The 21,261-nt window shown below is 44.6% G+C and overlaps 1 protein-coding gene across 1 annotated transcript in view; it reads right to left on the bottom strand.

Moving 5' to 3' along the window:
* TMCC3 (transmembrane and coiled-coil domain family 3) overlaps nt 1-20,933 on the bottom strand; it is a 68,340-nt gene extending 47,407 nt beyond the window's left edge. Inside the window, exon 1 of the mRNA XM_065887071.1 lies at nt 20,633-20,933. Coding sequence (XP_065743143.1) covers nt 20,633-20,710 — 78 coding nt within the window. The 5' untranslated portion in view covers nt 20,711-20,933. The remainder of the gene's footprint in view (nt 1-20,632) is intronic.
* Between the last annotated feature and the right edge of the window lie 328 nt (nt 20,934-21,261).

The raw sequence follows: 21,261 nt of genomic DNA, 5'->3' as shown, positions 1-21,261 counted from the left end.
TGGAGGCCTGAAATCAAGGCGTCAGCAAGGCCATGCTCCTTCTGCAGGTCCTGGGGAAGGAGCCATTGCACGTCTCTCTCCCAGCTTCTCAGACATTCCTTGACTTGTAGTTTCCTACACTAATCCTCTGTCTTCACATCATCTTTCCTCTGTGCATGTCTGTCTCCAAATTCCCCCGTTTCAAAGAACACCAGTCATGGTGGATTAAGGCCCACCCTAACAACTGACTTCCTTTTAACATGTGTGGATGAAGAATGTCAACTGCCACATCGGTAAACAAAGGATGGGGGCACCTAGAGGCCAGTGAGCCATCAGCCACCGCAGCCTCCCCCAACTTTGCACCCAGAGGGGATCCAGGATGGAAAAAAACAGGATACTAGTCCCAGATAAAGCGCATATCAAAGGAATGATTTCAATCAGCCCAGCCTCTTCCATCTTCCCCAAAAGAGAAAAGTGCTCAATTCATTAACTTGACATGTCTGGTTTTCTTTAACTATGATCTCTTGATGTTCCAATTCTCATACCTCCTGGCTCCCAGCAGTCCCTCAGGGCTATCTGAGAGGCTGCCTCCCGGGGCTGAGTCCTCAGAAAGTCCGCTGAATAAAACATAATTCTCAACTTTCAGGTTGTGCATTTTTCTTCAGTTGACACATCACTGTCTCTGTAAAGACCCTATTTCCAAGGAAGGTCGTGTTCCGAGGAGCCGGGGGCTAGGACATTATACAGGAAACACTCACAAGGACTACCACACTTCTGGTCACCTAGTGTTGCAGCTGGGGGTAGGGGGAGGTTCCCACACCAAACAGTTCTTCTCCATCAGCAGGGTGTCCTACAAATCAACTCCTTCTGACACTATCTACCCGGAGATGGCATCAGATCCCATAGCTTAAGGACTCAGTCCCCGGAACTGTCTCCTCCCTCCACTTCAGACACCAGGCTCAAGTCCACACTGTTACCTGTGCTTCTGAATGACTAGCTCTAAACTGGAGGTTCCCACAGCCCTCTTTTCGGGTTGATTAATTTGCTCGAGAGGCTCACAGAACTCAGGAAAACATTTACTTAATGGATCACCAGTTTACAATAAAAGGATGTAACTCAGAACAGCCAGATGGAAGAGATGTACTGGGCAACGCATGTGGAAAGGGCAAGGATATTCCATGCTCTCTGGGCACCACTCTCCCAGAACCTCCGTGTGTTCACCAACCCAGGGACCCTCTGAACCCCATCCTTTTGGGTCTCTATGGAGACTTCATTACAAAGTCATGACAGATTGAATCATTGGCCATAGGTGATGAATGCAACCTCCAGCCCTTCTCCCCTCCCCACAAGTGGGACTTAAAAGTTCCCCCGGCAACCTGCCCCCATCTTTAGAGGCTTTCCAAAGTTAACATAAACTCAGGTGTGGTTGAAAGAGGTTTGTTATATGAATTAACAAAAGACACCCATTTCACCTTTATCACTCTTATCACTTAGGAAGTTCCTAAGGTTTTAGGAGCTTTGTGACAGAAATGGGGATGAAGCCCAAATATATATATTTCTTATTGTAAATCACAATTATCACAGACTTCAACACATCTCTCTGAGGGGACAGAATTCAACCTATTCAACACTGACTTTACATATAAATGATGCAGAAATCCCAGATGAAAGTCAAACAATCTCACAATGAACAAAAGTGTCACACAGAATTCTTCTCACAGAGAAGTTACAGATTAAGCCTTTCCATATCGTGGAAAATGATATAGGTAATAGAGTCATCCAAACTCAAACAACAAAAACAAACAAAAAAAACCTGCCCTGAAGTCTCTACTATACCAACATTGTGAGGGATTCAGATCATCTGTATATTAAGTTCATGTTAATGGAAATTGCTATTACCTTTGTATTTTTTTCTCTGTATCATTCCAATGTTTTAGTGTATGTGCTGCTGAAGCAAGTACTACCTTTGTATTTTGTACGTATTTGTTCGAAATTTTTCACAATAAAACGTTGGAGGAAAACTTCCTTCGGCTCTTGATGAAAGCTGTTAACAAAACATTTCTTCTTAGAGAACACCTAAGTAAAAACACCAGTTAGGATCTTCGAATACGCATTTCTCTACACAAGTGGAGAGAAGATAAATTTTTTTTAAATAAACTTATTTATTTATTTATTTTTGGCTGCATTGGGTCTTCGCTGCCGTGCAAGCGCTTCCTCTAGTTGCCACGAGCGGGCGCTACTCTTTGTTGCGGTGCGCGGGCTTCTCATTGTGGTGGCTTCTGATGTGGAGCACAGGCTCTAGGCACATGGGTTTCAGTAGTTGTGACACATAGGCTCAGTAGTTGTGGCTCACGGGCTCTAGACCGCAGGCTCAGTAGTTGTGGCACACAGGCTTAGTTGCTCCACAGCATGTGGGATCCCAGACCAGGGCTCGAACCTGTGTCCCCTGCATTGGCAGGCGGATTCTTAACCACTGTGCCATCAGGGAAGTCCCTTAAATTTTAAAATATGGAAGTAAGAGTACATTACTTGTCTTCCCTAATGAGACCTATTTAAATAAGAAATGTAGCCAAAGCCTTAACCATTTGACGTCCTCAAACATTGACCTCTGAACAGAAAAAGTCCTACGGTCTGTTGGAACGTGTGAACTCAAATATTACACTAATACCTATGCATGAAATCTTAATTCATTCTTTCCTTCCTTGCATCCTTCTATTTCTCTATCCATCCAAACATATACTGTGCATTATGTGTGAAGCCCTGGAGATACAATCCCTGCCCGCTTTCCAGGGGGAGAGAGACAAGCGAATCACACATGAGAAGAACACGAAGAAGGCTCACAACAGACTTGGGTACCAGTCTGGTCAGGGAGCACCCAGGCTGGGGATGAGCTGGGAAGGGGAGTCAGGGAAGACCCCTTCAGTTCAGGATCTTACAGAAGCCTTCAACATCTTTATAAGACAAGAATTACACTTATTTTTTCACATGAGGAAACTGATACTCAGATGGGTTGGGCAAACTGCCTACGATGAGTCCACACAGTTTGTAAGTGGCAGAACCAGGATTTAAAAACCAGGCCCGTGGTCCCCAGAGCCCTGACACTGAGCTGCCCCTCTGAGCTCTAACACGCCAAAGAAGGGCTTGAAAATGGCCTGTTCTGAATCTAGCAGCCCAGGTGATCCTTGTTAAACATGAACTACCCCATGAACTGGCCTGCCCCTGCCTCTTGGACCTCACGTTCTAAATTATTCCTCAACTCCTTGATTGATCGCCCTGTCCGGCCACGTGGCCTCTTTGATGTGCCTCAAACACAACAGGCGCACGCTTGTTGCAGGGAGTCTGCATTTGCTGTTCTCTTTCCTTGGAGAGCTCATCCCCTGCACAGCTGAATAGCTTTCTTCCTCGGGCCCATCCTCAGCGGCATCTCTGAGTAGAGCTGACCTTGAGCCTCCTACCTGAAACTGCTTTCCTCTATCCCACCCACACCCCACCACACACACACACACCTTGGGCCTCCCCAGCCCTCTCTTCCATGCTTTCTTTCTTAACATTGCATTTATCACCACTTAACATACAGTGTAATTTACCTATTGGTCTGGGCTCTCTGCCTCGACCTACCTGAATATAAGCTTGGTCAGAGTAGGGAAATTTCTTCTGTTCCCTGGGATGCCAGGCACGGAGCAAGGTACTCAACACATATGTGTTGAATTAGGCTGAAAGCAGAATTGTTGCAGGCACGACCCATACCTGTACTGCTTACGCGTGGACAGTGGCCCAACATCTCCCACATGAGATGCTGCCGACTTGGTGAAAGGGGGTCAGAAGAAGCCAGCCAAGGGGCTACAGGGAGCTCATTCTTAAATCAGTGCCATGCAAAGGTGCCCGAGTGAGTCCTCTTCCCTGGCACGTGCTGAGGAGACGCAGACACTACCCACCTGGATGCTACTACCCAAGGAGGCCCATCAGGGCTCTCGATCTCAAGGTGTGGTCCTGGGTGAAGGGGACACCTCAGACCAAGAAGTTAGGGGAAGTAAAGTGTAGCCTATGTTTCTGCCTTCTCCCAAAGTGCTAAAAAACAAAAAAACTCTGCCTAGCCACTCAAGGAGGTCCTTATTCTCCCAAGTTAAGCTCCACCTGTTTGCAGAAGGGCTCTCTTCTTACACTGGCCTTTTGTACCCCAGGTTTAAGAAACCTCACCAAAGCTACCGAAAGAAAACCATAACGGTTCAATCCTCCAGGAGTTCTCAGACAGCAAAGGGTGGACTCTCAACCTGCCTACAGAGTGACTGCAGGAGTGAGATGTTCTAAGCATCTTGGTGTCTGCTGAGTCTAGAGAGGGATGAATGGTGAAGACCGAAGCACAAAAAAGATCACACAAGGTCAAACAGCAAACGCATTCAACGGGAGGGAGAGTGTACACTTTTCATCAGGGAGGAGCTCGTGCCGCAGAGTGTATAACGTCTCCCAAACTCCAAATGCAACCTCAGGCTAATCCCTCGTATCAGTAAAAATCCTGGCCACGTAGATTAAACTGGGGTGAGGTGGGGGTGGAAACGAGGCTGATGCGTAATAATAATGCGAAAGCCCTAAGTACCGACTTCACAAAATCCTAAGGCACTTAAAGCGTGACTTTCATAAGTGAAATTCTACAAAGGAACCCAAACCACCGCAAGACAGTTTCCAAAAAGCAAACAAAACCTCACTGAGAGATGGTACTATAATTTCTGGAGTTTGCATCAGTCTGTTTTCTGTAGTTAGGAACTAAGGGTGTCTGGTTTGGGTTACAAAGGCAGTGTTCCACTAGAAAAAAAACAAAACAAAACAAAACAAAACAAAACAAAAAAACCTGCTGGTTGCCATGACAACGAACAACTCTGTTCCTCCCTTTTCGGCAGCATCCCGCTTACATCTGAGTCAAATCAAAGGACCTATCTGTGATGCCCAGGGTTTAGTATTTCCTGTGCACGAGGATGTAACGATACATACACACGCATATACTCATATACAAAGCACATCATCAAAGGGCTAATCAGAGGGGAACCAAAACCTCAAAAATGGGTACCACCTGTCCTTCTCTCCCAATCACATCCTACAAACGTCTATCAGGAGACACTCATGCAGGAGAGTGTGAGCATGAAGGGAGGTAGGCCAGGAAGCCTTAACAGCGGACACCTACTCCTTCCTGTCTAGAGCCTCTCAGGGTGGACTCTGGGTCAATTCTTTCCAGAAGGGCCCAGGTGAGGTCAGGGCTCCCTGGAGCACTGCCATTTTCTGTGTGCAAGTTTGTCCTCCTGAGCCTGAGCACCTCCAGGGCAGTGCCCACGTCTGACCGGTCTTAGGGCCCAGCCCAGCGCTGAGCACCCAGTGAAGCACTTAGGACAATGAAGGGGCAACTGGAATAAGGCAGCCTCTCCTCATATTTTCTACGGAGACCTCGAGTTAGAACACATCCTGCTTCAAATCATCCCTGCCTAGGAAGAAAGCCAGGGAATTCTAGATCCATGCTCTAGGGTGTGCAGCATGGGACCTACAATGCAGCGCTGCTACTGGTTTCTGTCATGGGGTCACGAGTCTTGACCACTGACCCTTCCCCAGACCTGGGGCAAAACAAAGAGTAAATGAGAAAGTTATAGCATTACTGTGATTTATCTTCTCCTTTTCAGGACAAAGGCTGCTCATCATTTAGCTAGATTTAACTGCAAAACAATGAATGTTTGTTTTAGAAAAGCTATGAAAACACCAAAAAGCCAGTGGAAGAAAAATGAAGCACCCAACGCTCTACTTACCCAGAGGTAACCAGTGTCTAGATTTGGGTTTCTATGTCACTATCCTTTCAGCGGTTGTTGCAGTTCTGCCTAATGGTTAGAGGCAAAGGCTCATGAAGGCAGACCAATCTGGGTTCAAGTTCCAGCCTTTCCATTTCTTATTGGTATGATCATGCTTGAGTTATTTACCCCTGTTTGAGCCTCAGCTCTTCATCCATAAAATGAGGAGAACTGTACCTACTTTTTGGTACTGTTGTAAAAATTATCGTAACCCACGTAAGCCCTTGTCACACTACCAGCAGACTACTCACTTCTGCTAGCTTTATTCACGTTCTATTTGTATGTGCCACTTTACAAACAAAAATGGTATCTTCTGTGCACGTATTTTGAAAACTTTTTCAATCAACGTAAAAGCATGACCTCTTGACATGTCAATGAATATACTTCTATAAACTGATGGTTTTAACTCTAAAACAAGAGCTTTGATAGACATTAACGAGAGTATAGATGCTTAAGTTCTTGGCGTGGTCCAAAAAACTGCCTACTAGCAAACTCAAAATAACTTTATATGTGCTTTCAGAAAAAATTAAAATGCGTACAAACTTTAAACAAATACTATTCAACATCTACATAAAATCTAACATCATTATGAAAATCTTCTATGACAAATATTAAAACATGACTTTAAGAAAACACTCCTGTAAATAAAGTTACTTGACAAAGCTACTTAAGAATAGATGGTAAGGTTGAAGATATTCTTTTTCCTCTGCCCCAGGAATGTCACTTCTAAGTATCTTTCCTAGAGAAACCCTCCCACAAGTATACAGACCTTCTCAGAATCAACCTGCCTGTCCACCATTAGGAGAATGGCTGTCAAGACTCTGGTTTACTCATATACTGAAATAATGTACAGCAGTAAAAAATGGAAATGAAGTTGAATAAGTGTATAAACACCATGTTGGAAAAAATAACCAGTTACAAAAGATTCCATTTATATAAATATTTAATCCAAAATACAAACTATACATAGCTTACGGATTCTCGCAATGTATAAAAACATACAAAGGAATGAAACACAACAAATTCAGCTTACAGAGACCTCTGAGGAAATAGGAAGGGAGAAGACATCCAGACGTTGTATCTGGGACCATTTATCTCTTAAAAACAAGTGACGGAAATCTGGTGTAAACATGGCAAAATGTTAACACCTGTTACATCTAGGAGGTAGGTCTATGAGCACCACACTTAAAAAAAAGGTCTTCTCCATATCTGAAGCATTTAGTAATTAAAAATAAAGTTGTCTACTATTTAACCAGAACTTTGGTTAATGATTTGACACAGGTTTTCCTCACGCTCAGAATATCCTTCCCTGGTTTACTTTTAAAATATGGTGTAAGTTGCTGTTTCTGATGGGCCATTTCATTACCTTATAATTTTGGAATCTGATGTCACTGCATTTACTTCCATAGGACATTAACTTCAGCCTTAAATTAAATTTAACAACCAAAGCAAGCATAAACTTAAGAAAATTAAAATCCACTGAGAGTTTAATAAGCTAGCTGCCCTAGAAAAACATCCAGGCTCATTTTAGGCTACTGTACAAATAAACTAAGGAGCAATTACTTTAAAGAATTATTTACTAACAAAGTAATTGTGATTTCTGAAATGTCCAAAGTATCACAAAATAAAATAATCTTTGTATACAGATTTAGTATCTCTGTCTTTCAACAATATATGTATTATTCTTATTTAGCAAATCTGTTACCATTAAAATCACCCCAAATTTGCAACAAATTATTTCAAAAATGAAGGCTGAGAAGGCATCAACGTTAATTTAAAGGAAGCTACATAAATACAAGATTATTTCATTCATCTATTTGCCCAAAGAAAAGTTTCAAAATATGTCTGTTGGAACGGTGGGCTCAGTTCGCAAAACCATCCTTAAACAGCACAAGGCTGAAGAGCTCTCCTTTTAACTCCTTCTTTAAAAATAAGAGCTTAGGGACTTCTCTGGTGGCGCAGTGGTTAAGACTCTGCGTTCCCAATGCAGGGGGCCCAGGTTCAATCCCTGGTCAGGGAACTAGAACCCACATACATGCCACAACTAAGGAGCTGGTGACCCACAACTAAGGAGCCCACCTGCCGCAACTAAGGAGCCCGTCTGCCACAACTAAGACCCGGCGCAACCAAATAAACAAATAAATATTTTTTAAAAATAAGAGCTTAATTCGAGCCCTGAGTACTTTAAAAACTTTCTTGCTATTAGACCATTTTAAATGGCCAGAATGCTAGTCAAATTTCTCGACAGAACTTAATGTTCCCACCTACCCAAACAGTAGGAACACTTCGGGATATTAGAAACAGAAAATGATTTGGTGTTAAGTAAGAGCCCTCATGGCTCCCCAGGTTGTCACAGGACATAAATGAGCCACCTGAATGAAAGAAGACTCTCACTTTAATTTTGGTACCCACATAGCCAACAGATGCCAATTCAGTGAGTACCTCTAAACTGCTCAGGACATGAGGTAAATTTTGGCTGGCTTTATACAACAAATAGTACTTGATAATTTGCTTAAGTCAGGAGGTTTTGACAAGCACAGTGCCTTTCCAAAATGAAAATACACGTAATAAAAGCACACTCATTCCACCATTAATATGCTCTTGGGTCAGCTTATGAAATGTTAAAGTGTTCATTTCCGGGCACAATCAACAGTTTCAACCTCCCTCTGTGTCAGACACAGGGATTATAAGCCATGTGAACCTCTCAATAATTAACTCAGGTGCACAGAACAACCCCTAAACATCTACTGATATTAACAAGCCACAGGAGTAACCTACAAATAAGGATAATTAAGCCAAACAAAGCAACAGCTCATTACCTACAAACATGAAATCTTGTTTTACTTATTTTAACATGAGTCATAAACCAACTTAAATTCCTAGTACCCAGGACAGCATAAGGGTGCTATATATGCTTACTAAGTGAGAGGGCCACAAGCTTGAAAGCAGTCTGCTGAAAGTCATTCCTGCTCTTTCATCTCCAGAGCTAGGATGGTGGACCACAATGATTAAGGCAGCACAGAGGGCTTAGGAAACAACAACACATACTCTTTATACTGTTAAGAATATGTAGAACTTGTTGAGAGGTAACATCTACTTCAAAAGAATTGAAAGCAAATTTTTTTTTTAAATGACAAACTTTACCATCTCTTCTCCTTTACCTTTTGGTCTTTCCTTACAGTAGGTGATACTGGAATCATGCCTGTTGAAAGTTTCTAAATGCATGAGCTACAGTGTTCAAAATGCTCATTTCAAATCCTGGATGAGGGTGTGGGAGAGAGGGGGGATATCAACCCAGAATAAATGAACCAAAATTATAACCTTTGATTCAATACTTTTAAAACAGGAGAAAGAAATTTATAAAAATGAAACTCTACATATGGACAGCAGTGTATTTTTAAAGAGAAGTAACTATGCAAAAAATGGTGCAGGGATAACTATGTCATTTATGTGTAGACATCTTAAAGAGAATCAAATTCTAACTGGATCAAGATTAAAATACATAAAAACACAAATCATAAAACGTATTTAAAAAACATGGTGTTTTGGTTTTTTAAAGGCTCTTAAAATCTGGAAGGCCATTCTAAGAATGACACAAACCTGTATGCCCTAAAATTTTTAAATTTCTTCATGGCAAAGTCTGGTTAATATTTATTTGGTGTTTGGTATATGCTAGCTCTATACACACACAACGTGTCATTAAATCAGTGTGGAAGGCAGAATTCTAAGACAGCCCCCAAGATTCCTACCCACTGGCGTATACACCCTGTCAGATAACCTCTCCTTGTATATGAGCAAGACGTGTGACTATGATGGGATTTTACTCCCATAATTAGGTTACATTATATGGCAAGGGTGAAAGAATTTTGCAGATTTAATTAAGGTTCCTAATCAGTTGATTTTAGTTCATCAAAAGATGGAATAACTGAGTGGGCCTGGCCTATCAGGTGAGCCCTCTAAAAGAGCCCTTGTCTGGAGGTAGTGCAACAGAGACGCTCTCCTATTGGCCTTGAAGAAACAGCCTACCATGTTGTGGAGGGGGCCACACGGCAGGGAATAGTAGGCAGCCTCTGGGGGCTGAGGGCCTCAGTCCTACAGCTGCAAGGAACTTAACTGGGTAAACAACCAGTGAGCTTGGAAAAGTATTCCAAGCCTCCGACAAAACTGTGGGCCCGGCTGACACCTTGATTTTAGGCTGATGAAACTGAGCAGAGGAGGCAGGTAAGCTGGGTCTGGACTCTTGGCCCATGGAAACCGTGAGATGATAAATGGGTGTTGTTTTAAGTTGCTAGATTTGTAGTAATTAGTTATGCAACAGTAGAAAATTAACAGTCAGAAATGACAAACTGGAAAAAATGTAGGTGCAAACAACCTATTTAATAAGTAAGAAACTTCTACAAATCAAACTAAGAGATGAATAACCCAACAGATAAATGGCCAGAATATATAAACAGGTAGTTCACAATAAAGACAAATGTTTTTTAAGTGTGTGAAAATATAATTCACACATTGTACTACAATTACATAAGATGTAACCCTTGGGAGAATCCGGGTTGGGTAGAGGGGTGGTACACGGACATTTCTGTGCTATTTTTTTGCAACTTCCTGTGGGTCTGTAATTATTTCAAAATAAAAATTTTAAACTACAATCAACCTCATTCGTATCAGGAAAAATATAAATTAAAATGAGGTACCAGTTTTCACCTACCAGATTGGTGAAGGTCAACGAACCCGCTAACACACTGCGTGTCGGGAAGATGTGAGCTGAGGCATGTTCATACGCCGACCGTAACATAAACTGTATCAGCTTCGCTCTCTGCTACACAGGGGCGGTGTTCAATTTCACAATAGCATGATTTAAAACGCACACACCCTTTGATGAACGATCCCACGTTTAAGAATTTAGCCTAGTAACATATTCTTCACGCGTGGGAAAAGAAGCATGCCCAAGGGCAGTCAATGAGGTGCCTATAATAATCAAAGATTGGAAGTAATACAAGTATCCTTTAGTAAGGAAACGGTTAAATAAATTATGGAATACCCATATAGTGAAGTCCTGTACAGCAATTATAACAAGGTCGATTAATCTGCATTGATACGGATCAAGAGTAGAATACACTTTCCAGCTTCTGAAGTCCTGTAGAGCATACCCACATCCACTCACTCGGTCAGTATTTACAAGCCCCAACTATGAACCAGGCTCCATGTCTGGATAAAAAACATAACCATCCCCATGTGAGAGGATGAAGCAAGTGCCCACAGGCAGAAAGGGGAGGCATGGGAGCCCACAAAGAAAGGAGACCAGAGCTCAAGGGCAGAGAGAGGGTGAAAGACAAAGGTCAGATGAAGAGGCTCTGGTGTCAGGGTAAGAAGCTGCAGGATTTAAAGCAAGATATTGACAAGACACTATGCAAAGCATACAGTTACTCTAAAAATAAAGCAGTGGTCCAGCCGGAGAAGCTCACGATCAGGAGACCATGCGTGATTTCACGAGAAGTGTCTTAAGGTACCTCAACTTGAGCACTTGCGGTAAGCTGAGTTGCCCAGGCACACCCCTTCACCTCACGCCTGTCGATGTGCTGAGACCTACAGAGCCAGGAGGACAGCATGAAGTCCTCTTGAAACATGCCAGCTTGTGGGGTGGATTCAAAGGATGTACGTAAGACATCTTCCTCACTTGGAGAAATATTTACAAGTAGATGTCTCAAGCATCTAGACAAGCTTTCCTTAACCACGTTCCTTTACAGCTCTTCACCCAATATTTAAGAATGGAGTCAAAGCAGCAAACTATTCGACTGCATTTCTTCAACCCTCCTCTCTGTCTCCTGTGCTTTTAATGGTTGAAGCTTTCGAGCACTTTGCCTGATGCCAATGCACAGCCTGAACAGCTCTTACTGAATGGGCCTCATATGTTCAGATAAATTAAAATCGATGCCAACTAGTGATTCAGTCTCAAATCGAGGCCACCTGTTCCAATTAGTGAGATTAAAATAGTACACCACTGAAGCCGAGTTCCAAGCCTTCTGGATTATGACAACATCTTTACAAAGACAGAGAAAGAGGGACTTTCGGTCCCAACACACACTTGCACACACATGAGTAAATATACCGAGGTGTTGAAGCATAGCTTTCACTAAGGGCAGACTTTATTTTTGGACAAGTGCTTATATCAGATTTTCTGAGAAAGGATGCAGCTCAAGGCATCATTTAGTTTCCTTACGTTACAACAAGCCTACAGATACAGCTTAATTAGATTCAACTTTACTTCAGAGAAACACAGAGCTTAAATTTCTTCTCCACCCACTTTCTGTCCTTGCCTGAAGCTCCCAAAGAATCTGAATCTTCTGGATATCCATTCTTTAGCCTCAGGCCTTCCCTCGGTCATGGGAAGACTAGAAACATAGCCTGGAACACAACTCTTGTTTTCCCAACCTCTCCCAAGTATCCCTACCCAGACAAGACTGCCTTCAACTCAACAAGGTGCACTTCTGTTCATCCCAAAACATTCAAATTTTCACAACCCATGAGAAGAAAAAATATATATTTCTAAGCATTTTCTAGGCAAACGGTCTAAGAGAACTGTTTCATAAAGGAAGGGAGATGATACATTAACACCAGTGTTTTCCTCAATGATTCTGAATCATTTTAGGAGGACAAAAATGAAAGCGTTAAACACACAGAATCACCGGGAGCGAGTCAGTCCCTTGAAAACAGTCCTCAATCCAACACAGCTGCTTCAGTCCAGGAGAAAGTCTTGTCCTGCACTAACAGCTCCCTAACAAAGCTCCCGCATTTGCTAATCTTTTTCATCTGGTGCTGCAGGCCTCAGAGGCCCAGACAGTATTCGGCTAGAGTAGTCACATGGATACTTTAAAGATAAAATTTTAAGGAGTGAATTGATTTAGAAATATTAAGTAAATAAGGGTACAGGTGGCCCGAAGCTGTTAGTAGGAGGCGTGGGAATGAGTGAAGTCTGGGGAACTCTGCGGTAGACAAAGAATAACTCAATGTCAGAACAACAAACGCTGTGATGGGTTTCCCAATGCCACTTCTCACAGTCATTCACACGGCTGGTAGGTGGAGAAGCTGACATTCCAGCTTGGCTCCAAAGTCCAGACTCTGAACCCTTCACTCCAGCCCTCAAATCTAGAAGTAAACTGCTTTAAGTGAGTTGGGGATAAAAAGGAAAAAGTGGTTGAGAAAATTTAAGAAGTAAACTACTGGATGTGGTGGACGAGGGGGGCTGATTGACAGGGCTTCCCATGCATCCAGTTTGGGGGCTGGCTGTATGGGAAAAGTATTCATCAGGAATTGCGGGGGATTAGAGAGAACGAGTTAAGTCTGACACACAGACTTCGAGGTGCCTGTGGAACATCTGGGTACGCCGGGGTAAAGCCACACCTAGGTTGGGCTCTCAAGTCAGCATGTTAAGACAGGAACCACACACACTTTCACTCAGGGAGGCATGTCCCTGGGGATGGGCACTGGACGTGCCATCTCTCAAAAGGCCGATGGACCCCATCCCTGTCTTCCCCCGGGGTTGCAGCACATGACTATTTCTTCGGCGAAGAACCAGATGATGTTTTCAGTCTGTGTTTACAGGCTCTGTTATATGGAAATTACATATACCAAAGCCACATGGTGCTGGAAGACGCTCTCAAAAGAGACTCACAGGAACGGAGAGCTTCAGAGGTGACAGAACACTGGGGATGAATTCTAAGTGAAGTCCGTATATGATATATTCCAAGACTTCTGCATGTGGTATATGTTTTTTCCCAGTACCCTTACCCAACAGGTAGAAGGTCAGACAAAGATGAACTCACTTCTCAAAACTTTATTTTGAAAAAAAAAAAAAAAGACAATAAAAGTGACCTCAGAAAAGATAATTTTTTAAAAGGGGCAGCAGGTCCAGTACAGCTAAGTAGTCTGATATACGAATTGTTACCCCTCCTCTTCGCTCCGGCCCCACCAAAAATCTGGAAATAAATTCAGAAGGATAATGGCCCAACACTAAATCATTCAAAGTCAGCCTTTTTCACCTAAAAATCACAAAATTTTAAATCTGTTCATCAATTAATTCTCTACTGAAAATAGTTCGAAATTCCCATTTCACCCGAGTTCAATTTTGAGATGTTTATCACACGTAACTTAGCAGTTAACTTGGTATTTAACAATGTTTTAAGCAGTTTTCTTTAAAGAAATTCTCTTCTAAGAGACAGGCTGGTATAATGGTTAGTCCTAATCAGTCTGTATTAGTTACGTAATTTCACTGGTTACAGTCTGGCTGGATGTCACTTTCCTACTTCTGCAAGTGGAATGTCTGGAGTTAATGTCTGAATTCTCCTTCAGTTCTAACATGGTGAAACCTTTGAGTCTAAGTTACCAACCCTCTGCCTTAAGTATGAGAAGCGTATGCCTTCAGCTCAGTGAAGTTCAAGTCCTACAGGGAGATCCTGTGAGGCCAGAACTAGACTCAGTTGTCACAAGGAGGAACGACCCTCGTTGTGTACTTCAACTGCTCATCCTCCAGAGACCAAAGACCAGGTAGAAGATTCCTTGACAATGTCTTTAAATCATAAGCTTATTTAACAGCCTTGAAGATGTCCCCAACTACTGTCAAAAGTCTTACATCTTAGGCATTATAAAAAGTTCATAAATCGTGCATTCTCCAAATGCTTACTGGGAACATACACCTATCTGCAAAGCACTGGCAAAGTGCTGTGTCCTGAGAATCCCGAGCTCACAATTTTGGCTGGGCACCCTGTGGAAGTTGAGCGATCCATCCCCAAGCAGTCAGCAGGTTTATTAGGACTGAACTGCTCGTACTTCCCTGGTGGCGCAGTGGTTAGGAGTCCACCTGCCAACGCAGGGAACACGGGTCTGATCCCTGGTCGGGAAGATCTCACATGCTGCAGAGCAACTGAGCCTGTGTGCCACAACTACTAAGCCTGCGCTCTAGGGCCTGTGTGCCCCAACTGCTGAGCCCACGTGCTGCAACTACTGAAGCCCGTGCGCCTAGAGCCCACGCTCCGCAACAAGAGAAGCCACCGCAGTGAGAAGAGTAGCCCCAGCTCGCCGCAACTAGAGAAAGCCCGCATGCAGCAATGAAGACCCAACGCAGACAAAAAAATAAAATAAAATAAGACTGAGCTGCTCTCCAATACTCAGCTCAAAAGCACAAGATTGGGAAGTGGTTAAAATGCCAGCTCTGTTATTAGATCTGGGTTCATCAACCCTGGTTCCACCATTTCCTAATAGCCACAGGGCCTTGGACAAATTACTTAACCCATCTGGGCCTTAACCTCCTCATCCGTAACATGGAACTATAAATAGGATATTGTGAGGATTAAGGAGGTGGTGCATTTAAAGTGCTTAATATTGCGCCTGGTGTATAGTGAGGAATTGGTACACGTTGGCTATTATCACCATTGCTGCGTTCTTTTCTTCATTTACGTACTTTTTGCCTTCTTACAGAGGAATAATCAACACACACACTACATTCTCCTTCAAGTAGCATCTCCCTCCCCCAAGTCAGTGGAAGCAGCTGGATTATGCACAGATCATGCACAACTATGATGTCCCTTTTCTGAGGAATGTAGAGTCCTCATTCTGATTCACGGTACAGTGATCCATGGTTCTCTTCTCTCTCACCACCCGCCTCTCTGCTGAAAACATGAAAACACAGTTAAGAAACAGCAGGGCTGGACTACCCTGGTGGCGCAGTGGTTGAGAGTCCGCCTGCCGATGCAGGGGACACGGGTTCGTGCCCCGGTCCGGGAAGATCCCACATGCCACGGAGCGGCTGGGCCCGTGAGCCATGGCCGCTGGGCCTGCGCGTCTGGAGCCTGTGCTCCGCAACGGGAGAGGCCACAAAAGTGAGAGGCCTGCGTACCGCAAAAAAAAAAAAAAAAAAAAGAAACAGCAGGGCTGAAAGCTACAGCCTCTCCTAAGTTAAGACTTGGGCAATATCCACCTAGAAAGATGAGGCTGATTTCTGACCTCAAGAGCAGCCCTGGAAATCCAGGCGGTGGATCTGAAGCAAAGAAGTCCTGCGATCCAACTTGGTAGGAGCTGTTTTAGTGTTCTACAGTGGATGTGACAAGCAAGCATGCTGGTGGATCGCAGCACGCTCCGATCTAAAGGGAGAACCGGCGAGACCGCAGCAAAGCATCGCTCAAAAAACATGCACCGCATCAATCGCTCGTGTTGCACTTAAGAAAATTCTGACTCGACATTCATCTATTCACCGTCCCTTTAATTAACTCTTCAGAATAACACAAATCACTGATTAAAAGTGTACTCACACACCACGTACTCAGCTTACCACTTCACCAGGTCAGTGTCACCTACAACAGAAGTTCAGTTTCCACTCGCTCTGGTTCCTGCCCAGGAAGTAAGCATGCGATCATCAACTTACTACACCACTGCCCAACCATTTCCATGGTGAGAAGGGATCTGACATCCGCTTCTTCCTGCCTCCCTCTGGCCATTACTCATCGTGCAATTCTGGATCAATTTCCAAACCTCAGCATGTATAAAGATGTACTACAGGTAGCAACCATGCCCAACACAGGTTTTACTTCAGATGCTAGAGGCTACTTACTATCATCACTTCCTCCTGTAAAAGAGAAGGGTATTTCCTGGGGCCACAAGTATAAATAAGATACACTCACCAGATATTAAGTTTCCAGAGGGGCCGGACTGTTTCATTCACCCTTATATTCCCGATGCCTGCAGCTAGCCCAGAGAAGGTGCTCACAAATATTTGCTGAATGAAACTTCTTGCTCGCAAAGTGCCAGTGTCTATAGTTTATAAACATGTAAACAATCAATTGATGAGGAATGTGCAATGGAGGGAGGTACCAAATGCTACAAGTGCCAGAAAAGTCTCTATATTATTCACAAAATTAGAGTCTTTCCATTTCCAAGCTTATGAATATGTCTTACACAGTAATAACAAAAACTGGCCACTATCTACTGAGTTGTCACTGTGGACCTGGCATTTTTAGACATTACTCATTTATTACTCACAACACCTCTATGCTGTGGAAGAGGAAACTAAGACTTAGGATGACTATAAGGTCCAAGGTGACATGGTTAGGAAGCAGCACTACTCGCACAGAATCTGCCTTCTGCGGGCTAGCCAAATGAAAGTGCTTCTGCAGACAGAACAGTCTGGTCCTTGCAGGCTAGATGGAATAGAAGTTGATGACATCAGAGACCAAAGAGGAAGCTAACGTACCAGTTATCTCTTCCTGAGGTCTTAAGTGGCTAAACGAAGGTGGGATAACTGGGGAACACGGAAGGAACCAATTCCAGAGAAATGTCAAAGATCCAATGGCATGGCTGACAGACTAGAGATGGGGGGAAGGCAGGCACTCAGGACAACGAGCAGTTCTGTTTAGTGGTATCAACAGAGCAAGAAAAAAAAAATTATCCACCTTACATATATGGAGAAAAACAGCTAATACCTGAGTATACACAACCATTGTTTTTACAAATTCTCTTATTGAAGACTCATAATCACTCCCCAAAGTAGGGATTATTATCACCTTTTATAGATGGGGAACTGGAGGCTCAGAAAGGTGAGACCCTGCCCCAGCCGTCACCCAGCTGGGAAGTGTGAAGAGCCAGAATACGATCCAAGTCTTCTGCTCCCAGAGCCACAGCTGTTCACCACTATACCCAAGTGGCTGAAGATGGTATTTTAGGACATTTAAAATTAGGTCTACCAAAAATTTTATTCAGACATAATTGATGAATAAAGACCAGTTGCTGTCTAGAACGCAGACTGCCTATATTCTTAAAAAGATAATAGGGGACTTCCGTGGTAGTCCAGTGGCTAAGACTCCATGCTCCCAATGCAGGGGGGCCTGGGTTTGATCCCCGGTCAGGGAACTAGATCTCACATGCCGCAACAAAGAGTTCGCATGCCGCAACTAAAGATCCCGTGTGCGGCAACTAAGACCCAGCACAGCCAAATAAATAAATATTTTTAAAATATAAATAAATAGATAATAGGCTTTAACTATCTAGGACATAAAAAAAGAAAGCAGGATTCTAATTACAGATGCTCTTTATTTTAAAGCAGAGGGATATTACATTGAGTGCATTGAGTTTTAACATGTACCATTTCTGAGTTTTACCCAGATGAAGTTTAAAAATGTGAACGATCCTGACTTGTCAGCTTAGAGACAACCACAGAATTCATCAGTTATATTCAATTTTCACTGAGGGGGGAAAAATTTAGGTTAATCCACCTGGCTGTAAAAATAGACTTGTACACTGTTAAAATAGTACACTGCCTCATTATTATTCCAGTCTCAAAGGCTTAAACAAGCTCAGCAAGAGAGATGTGTATGTTCCCTGTTTTCTCAACAAAGTATCAATTTTGAACTCAAAAAATGACCGTTCGGTAACCAAGAACTTGATCTCATAGTCTTAGCCCCTGCCTGGGAGGAATCTGCATATCTCTGAAAGTTTATCAGCTCTTCACATGCACCTCCAGTTCTCATTATAGTGTTTTTAGGGGAGCTCATTTACCAATGAGTCCATAAAAAAGTTATTTTTAAATCCTGTACTAGATGGTTTATTGCTACGTCAAGAAGGTGACATCAAGAAATTAAACCTTAGTGCCACTTGACGTTTTCCCTCAGCATTATATACATTCTAAGTGTAAAGAAAATAAATCTTTATAGCTACATCTAAGTGAGTTCCACAAAAGAGGAATTAGAATCATCTAACGGGCTACCTGCTACACAGGAAAATTACTGCTACCTTTCCTTCATTATAGCAGACTTATTGCTGCCTTCAGGACAGATCAAAATTACATCAGCCCCACTTGAGAAAGGCTCTTAGGAGTTTTCAAAACTGCCACTCGTTCTTTCTATTCCCCACTGTCTCAACAATAAATACCCTAAAAGCAGACAGTCAAGAAGTTTAAACGGGGATCTCAGCATCATCAGTGCTGTAGAACCTGTGATCCCTGTCCACTGAAGCTCTAGCCTTCTTTGATCCAATTTCTTCCAGCCCTCACCAGATTTCATTTGCCCAATAAGCTCATTTAGAATAATCAGTACATATAATGTCTAACTCAGTTTTAATACGCGGTCTATATAAAAACCAGGTATCTCCATGCTAACAAAACAATGTAGTAATTTGATACTGTGGGTAGAATTTTAAACAAAATAAGAAACATCCTTCACATAAGGTTGCGGTCCTTTAACAGAAAAAATGGCTGTGGAAATGGAACAATGGCAGATACAGGAGAGATAAAGTCTTCAGCTGACTTACACATCTGCTTTGCCACTTTCCATCTCAGTAGTAAAAAGAGTGAGTTTTGGAAAGTTCCGTGAGTTTTGCCAAATTGCTTAAATGGGCTGTGAGCCATCCATCCCTCAAAGATTACTAATCCTGTTGTTTACGCGAAGATCACCACAGTTGTGACAAGAGAAACCCAGCTTCCACATTTTATTCAAATCTGAAATTTCTTCTGTCAGCTACAACATTATGAGCCACCCCTCCCAATTACAAACGCGTTAGAAAAAGATCTTCACCTTTCTTCGCATTTAACACTGTATTCACCAGCAGCCATCCCTCCAAAAACTTCTAACTGTAGGTAACCAAAGATCTTTTATCGATGTTTTCTTCCAAATGGAGTTTCTAGTTATTTTCATGACAAACTGTATGGAACTTTTAAAGAAAGTTTAAAAAATTAAGAGAATTATTTGGGGGGAGGCTAGAGTGAACAGGATGCAGGAGGTAAGTATTATTCCACTAAATATATTTAATCCGAAAAAATGTAAATCATTCTGTTAAATTGATTAACCGATGCGAGCACGACCCTACCTCCGTGAACTTGATGCAGGGAGGCTGGCACTCAAAGGCTGAGATCGGACAAGTGAGCGGTCAGAGCAAAGAACACTCCCAGGTATCCCCCGCCCGAACAAATGCCAGGGTGGAGGAGCTGCTGTTCTAAATGGCACTTCAATCAGCCAAGGGGAGAGCGAAGTATTGAGCCTGGACGATTGAACACCTCAGGAGAATAAAGGTATCCCCGAGGGACCAGCGCTCAGGCTGAGGCCTCCCTCTACGTTCAAGCACTGTACTGCTCGTCTCCGCTGCATACTCTGAAAAGCTATTTTCGCCCACAGCCAAAATCGGCAACAGCAAATTACCCTGCAAACAATGGAGAGGGCGCCGGCTCCGCACGGCTAAAAACTCTGAAGAGGCAGCGGGCAGAATGACTTTTCACTGGAGCAGAGTCGGGAGGAGCGGCCGCGGGAAAACGGGAAGCTGGTCCGCCGCCCCTCCGCGCTCCGGCCGCGCGCAGCGCGCGGGCTCCGGCCACCAGCCCCGAGCCCGTAATCCCCGACGGCTGCGGAGACGCGGCGGCAGCACCGGAGCTTACAAAGAGGGAAGGAGGCCGTCCTCCGCGAACACAGTGCCGCGGATGGCGGGATCCCCTCGCGTCCCCCACCGCACGGCGGGCGCTGCCTGGCAGAGGGCGGCGGAGCGCCGGCCGTCGGGGAGACCCGGGCGCGCTGGGACCGACGAGCGGAAGAGGACGGCGGGCGGTGCTTTGCGCCACCCCCTCCCGGGAGGGGGACCTGGGATCTCGGAACCGCGGGCCGGGCTCCCACTCCCCACTTCCCAAGCCCGTCAGCTCGAACTGAGCGGGGAAGCCCGGACTCGGGGCCGCCGGGAAGAGAGAGAGGGAGGGAGGCGGAGAAACGCGCAGGGCGACGTCGTTCCCGCGGGAGCCCAAGCCCACCCGGCCTCGCCCTTCGGCCGGGCGCCCCCACCGCCACTCCGCGCGCGCCTCTCACCCGGCTCTTGCAGCGGTGGTGCCGGCCCGGGTCGGAGTAGGTCCGGTCCACGGTGAGCGCCGTGTCGCTGCCCGGCATCTCGGCGCTCGCGCTGGGAACTTTCCCGGGGCCCCGTGCCGCTGCGCCGCGCCGCGAGCTGCCTGCCGTGCTCGGGCTCGGGCTCGCCGGGGGTGAGCCTCGGTCAGGGGGCGGCGCGGGCTGCCGCAGATGCTACAGACAGCAGCGCGGCCGCCCTGCGCCGCCACCGCCGCCGCCGCCTTGGGGCGGGGGGGGGGGAAGGCGGGGCAGGGACGCGAGAGTCTCCTCCCCCTTCCCCTCTCCGCCCCTCCCCCTGCGCGCCCCGCCCGCACGAGACTACTCTCCAGGTGCTGCTGTTTGCCTCCCTCCCTTGCAGAAACTTGATTCCGCCCCCTCCCACACTGCCCTTTTTCCTCAAGAGATGAGCGGCATCTCCACTACTTGTTGACTTAATCTGTATGTTTATGATAAAAGATGGATTTTTGGCAAGATGTTGTGAGGCTTGCCTTAAATGCTTCCTTTCGTGTTACTCTTATTCCAAATGCACTTACGGGACATCTTCTATGTGCCAGGCCCTGCAGTAGGGACCAGAGTTGGGTTTTTTTGGTTTT

Source organism: Phocoena phocoena, chromosome 11 (genome assembly GCF_963924675.1).
Source record: "Phocoena phocoena chromosome 11, mPhoPho1.1, whole genome shotgun sequence".
Classification (NCBI taxonomy): domain Eukaryota; kingdom Metazoa; phylum Chordata; class Mammalia; order Artiodactyla; family Phocoenidae; genus Phocoena; species Phocoena phocoena.
This window is presented reverse-complemented; position numbering and strand designations above follow the sequence as displayed.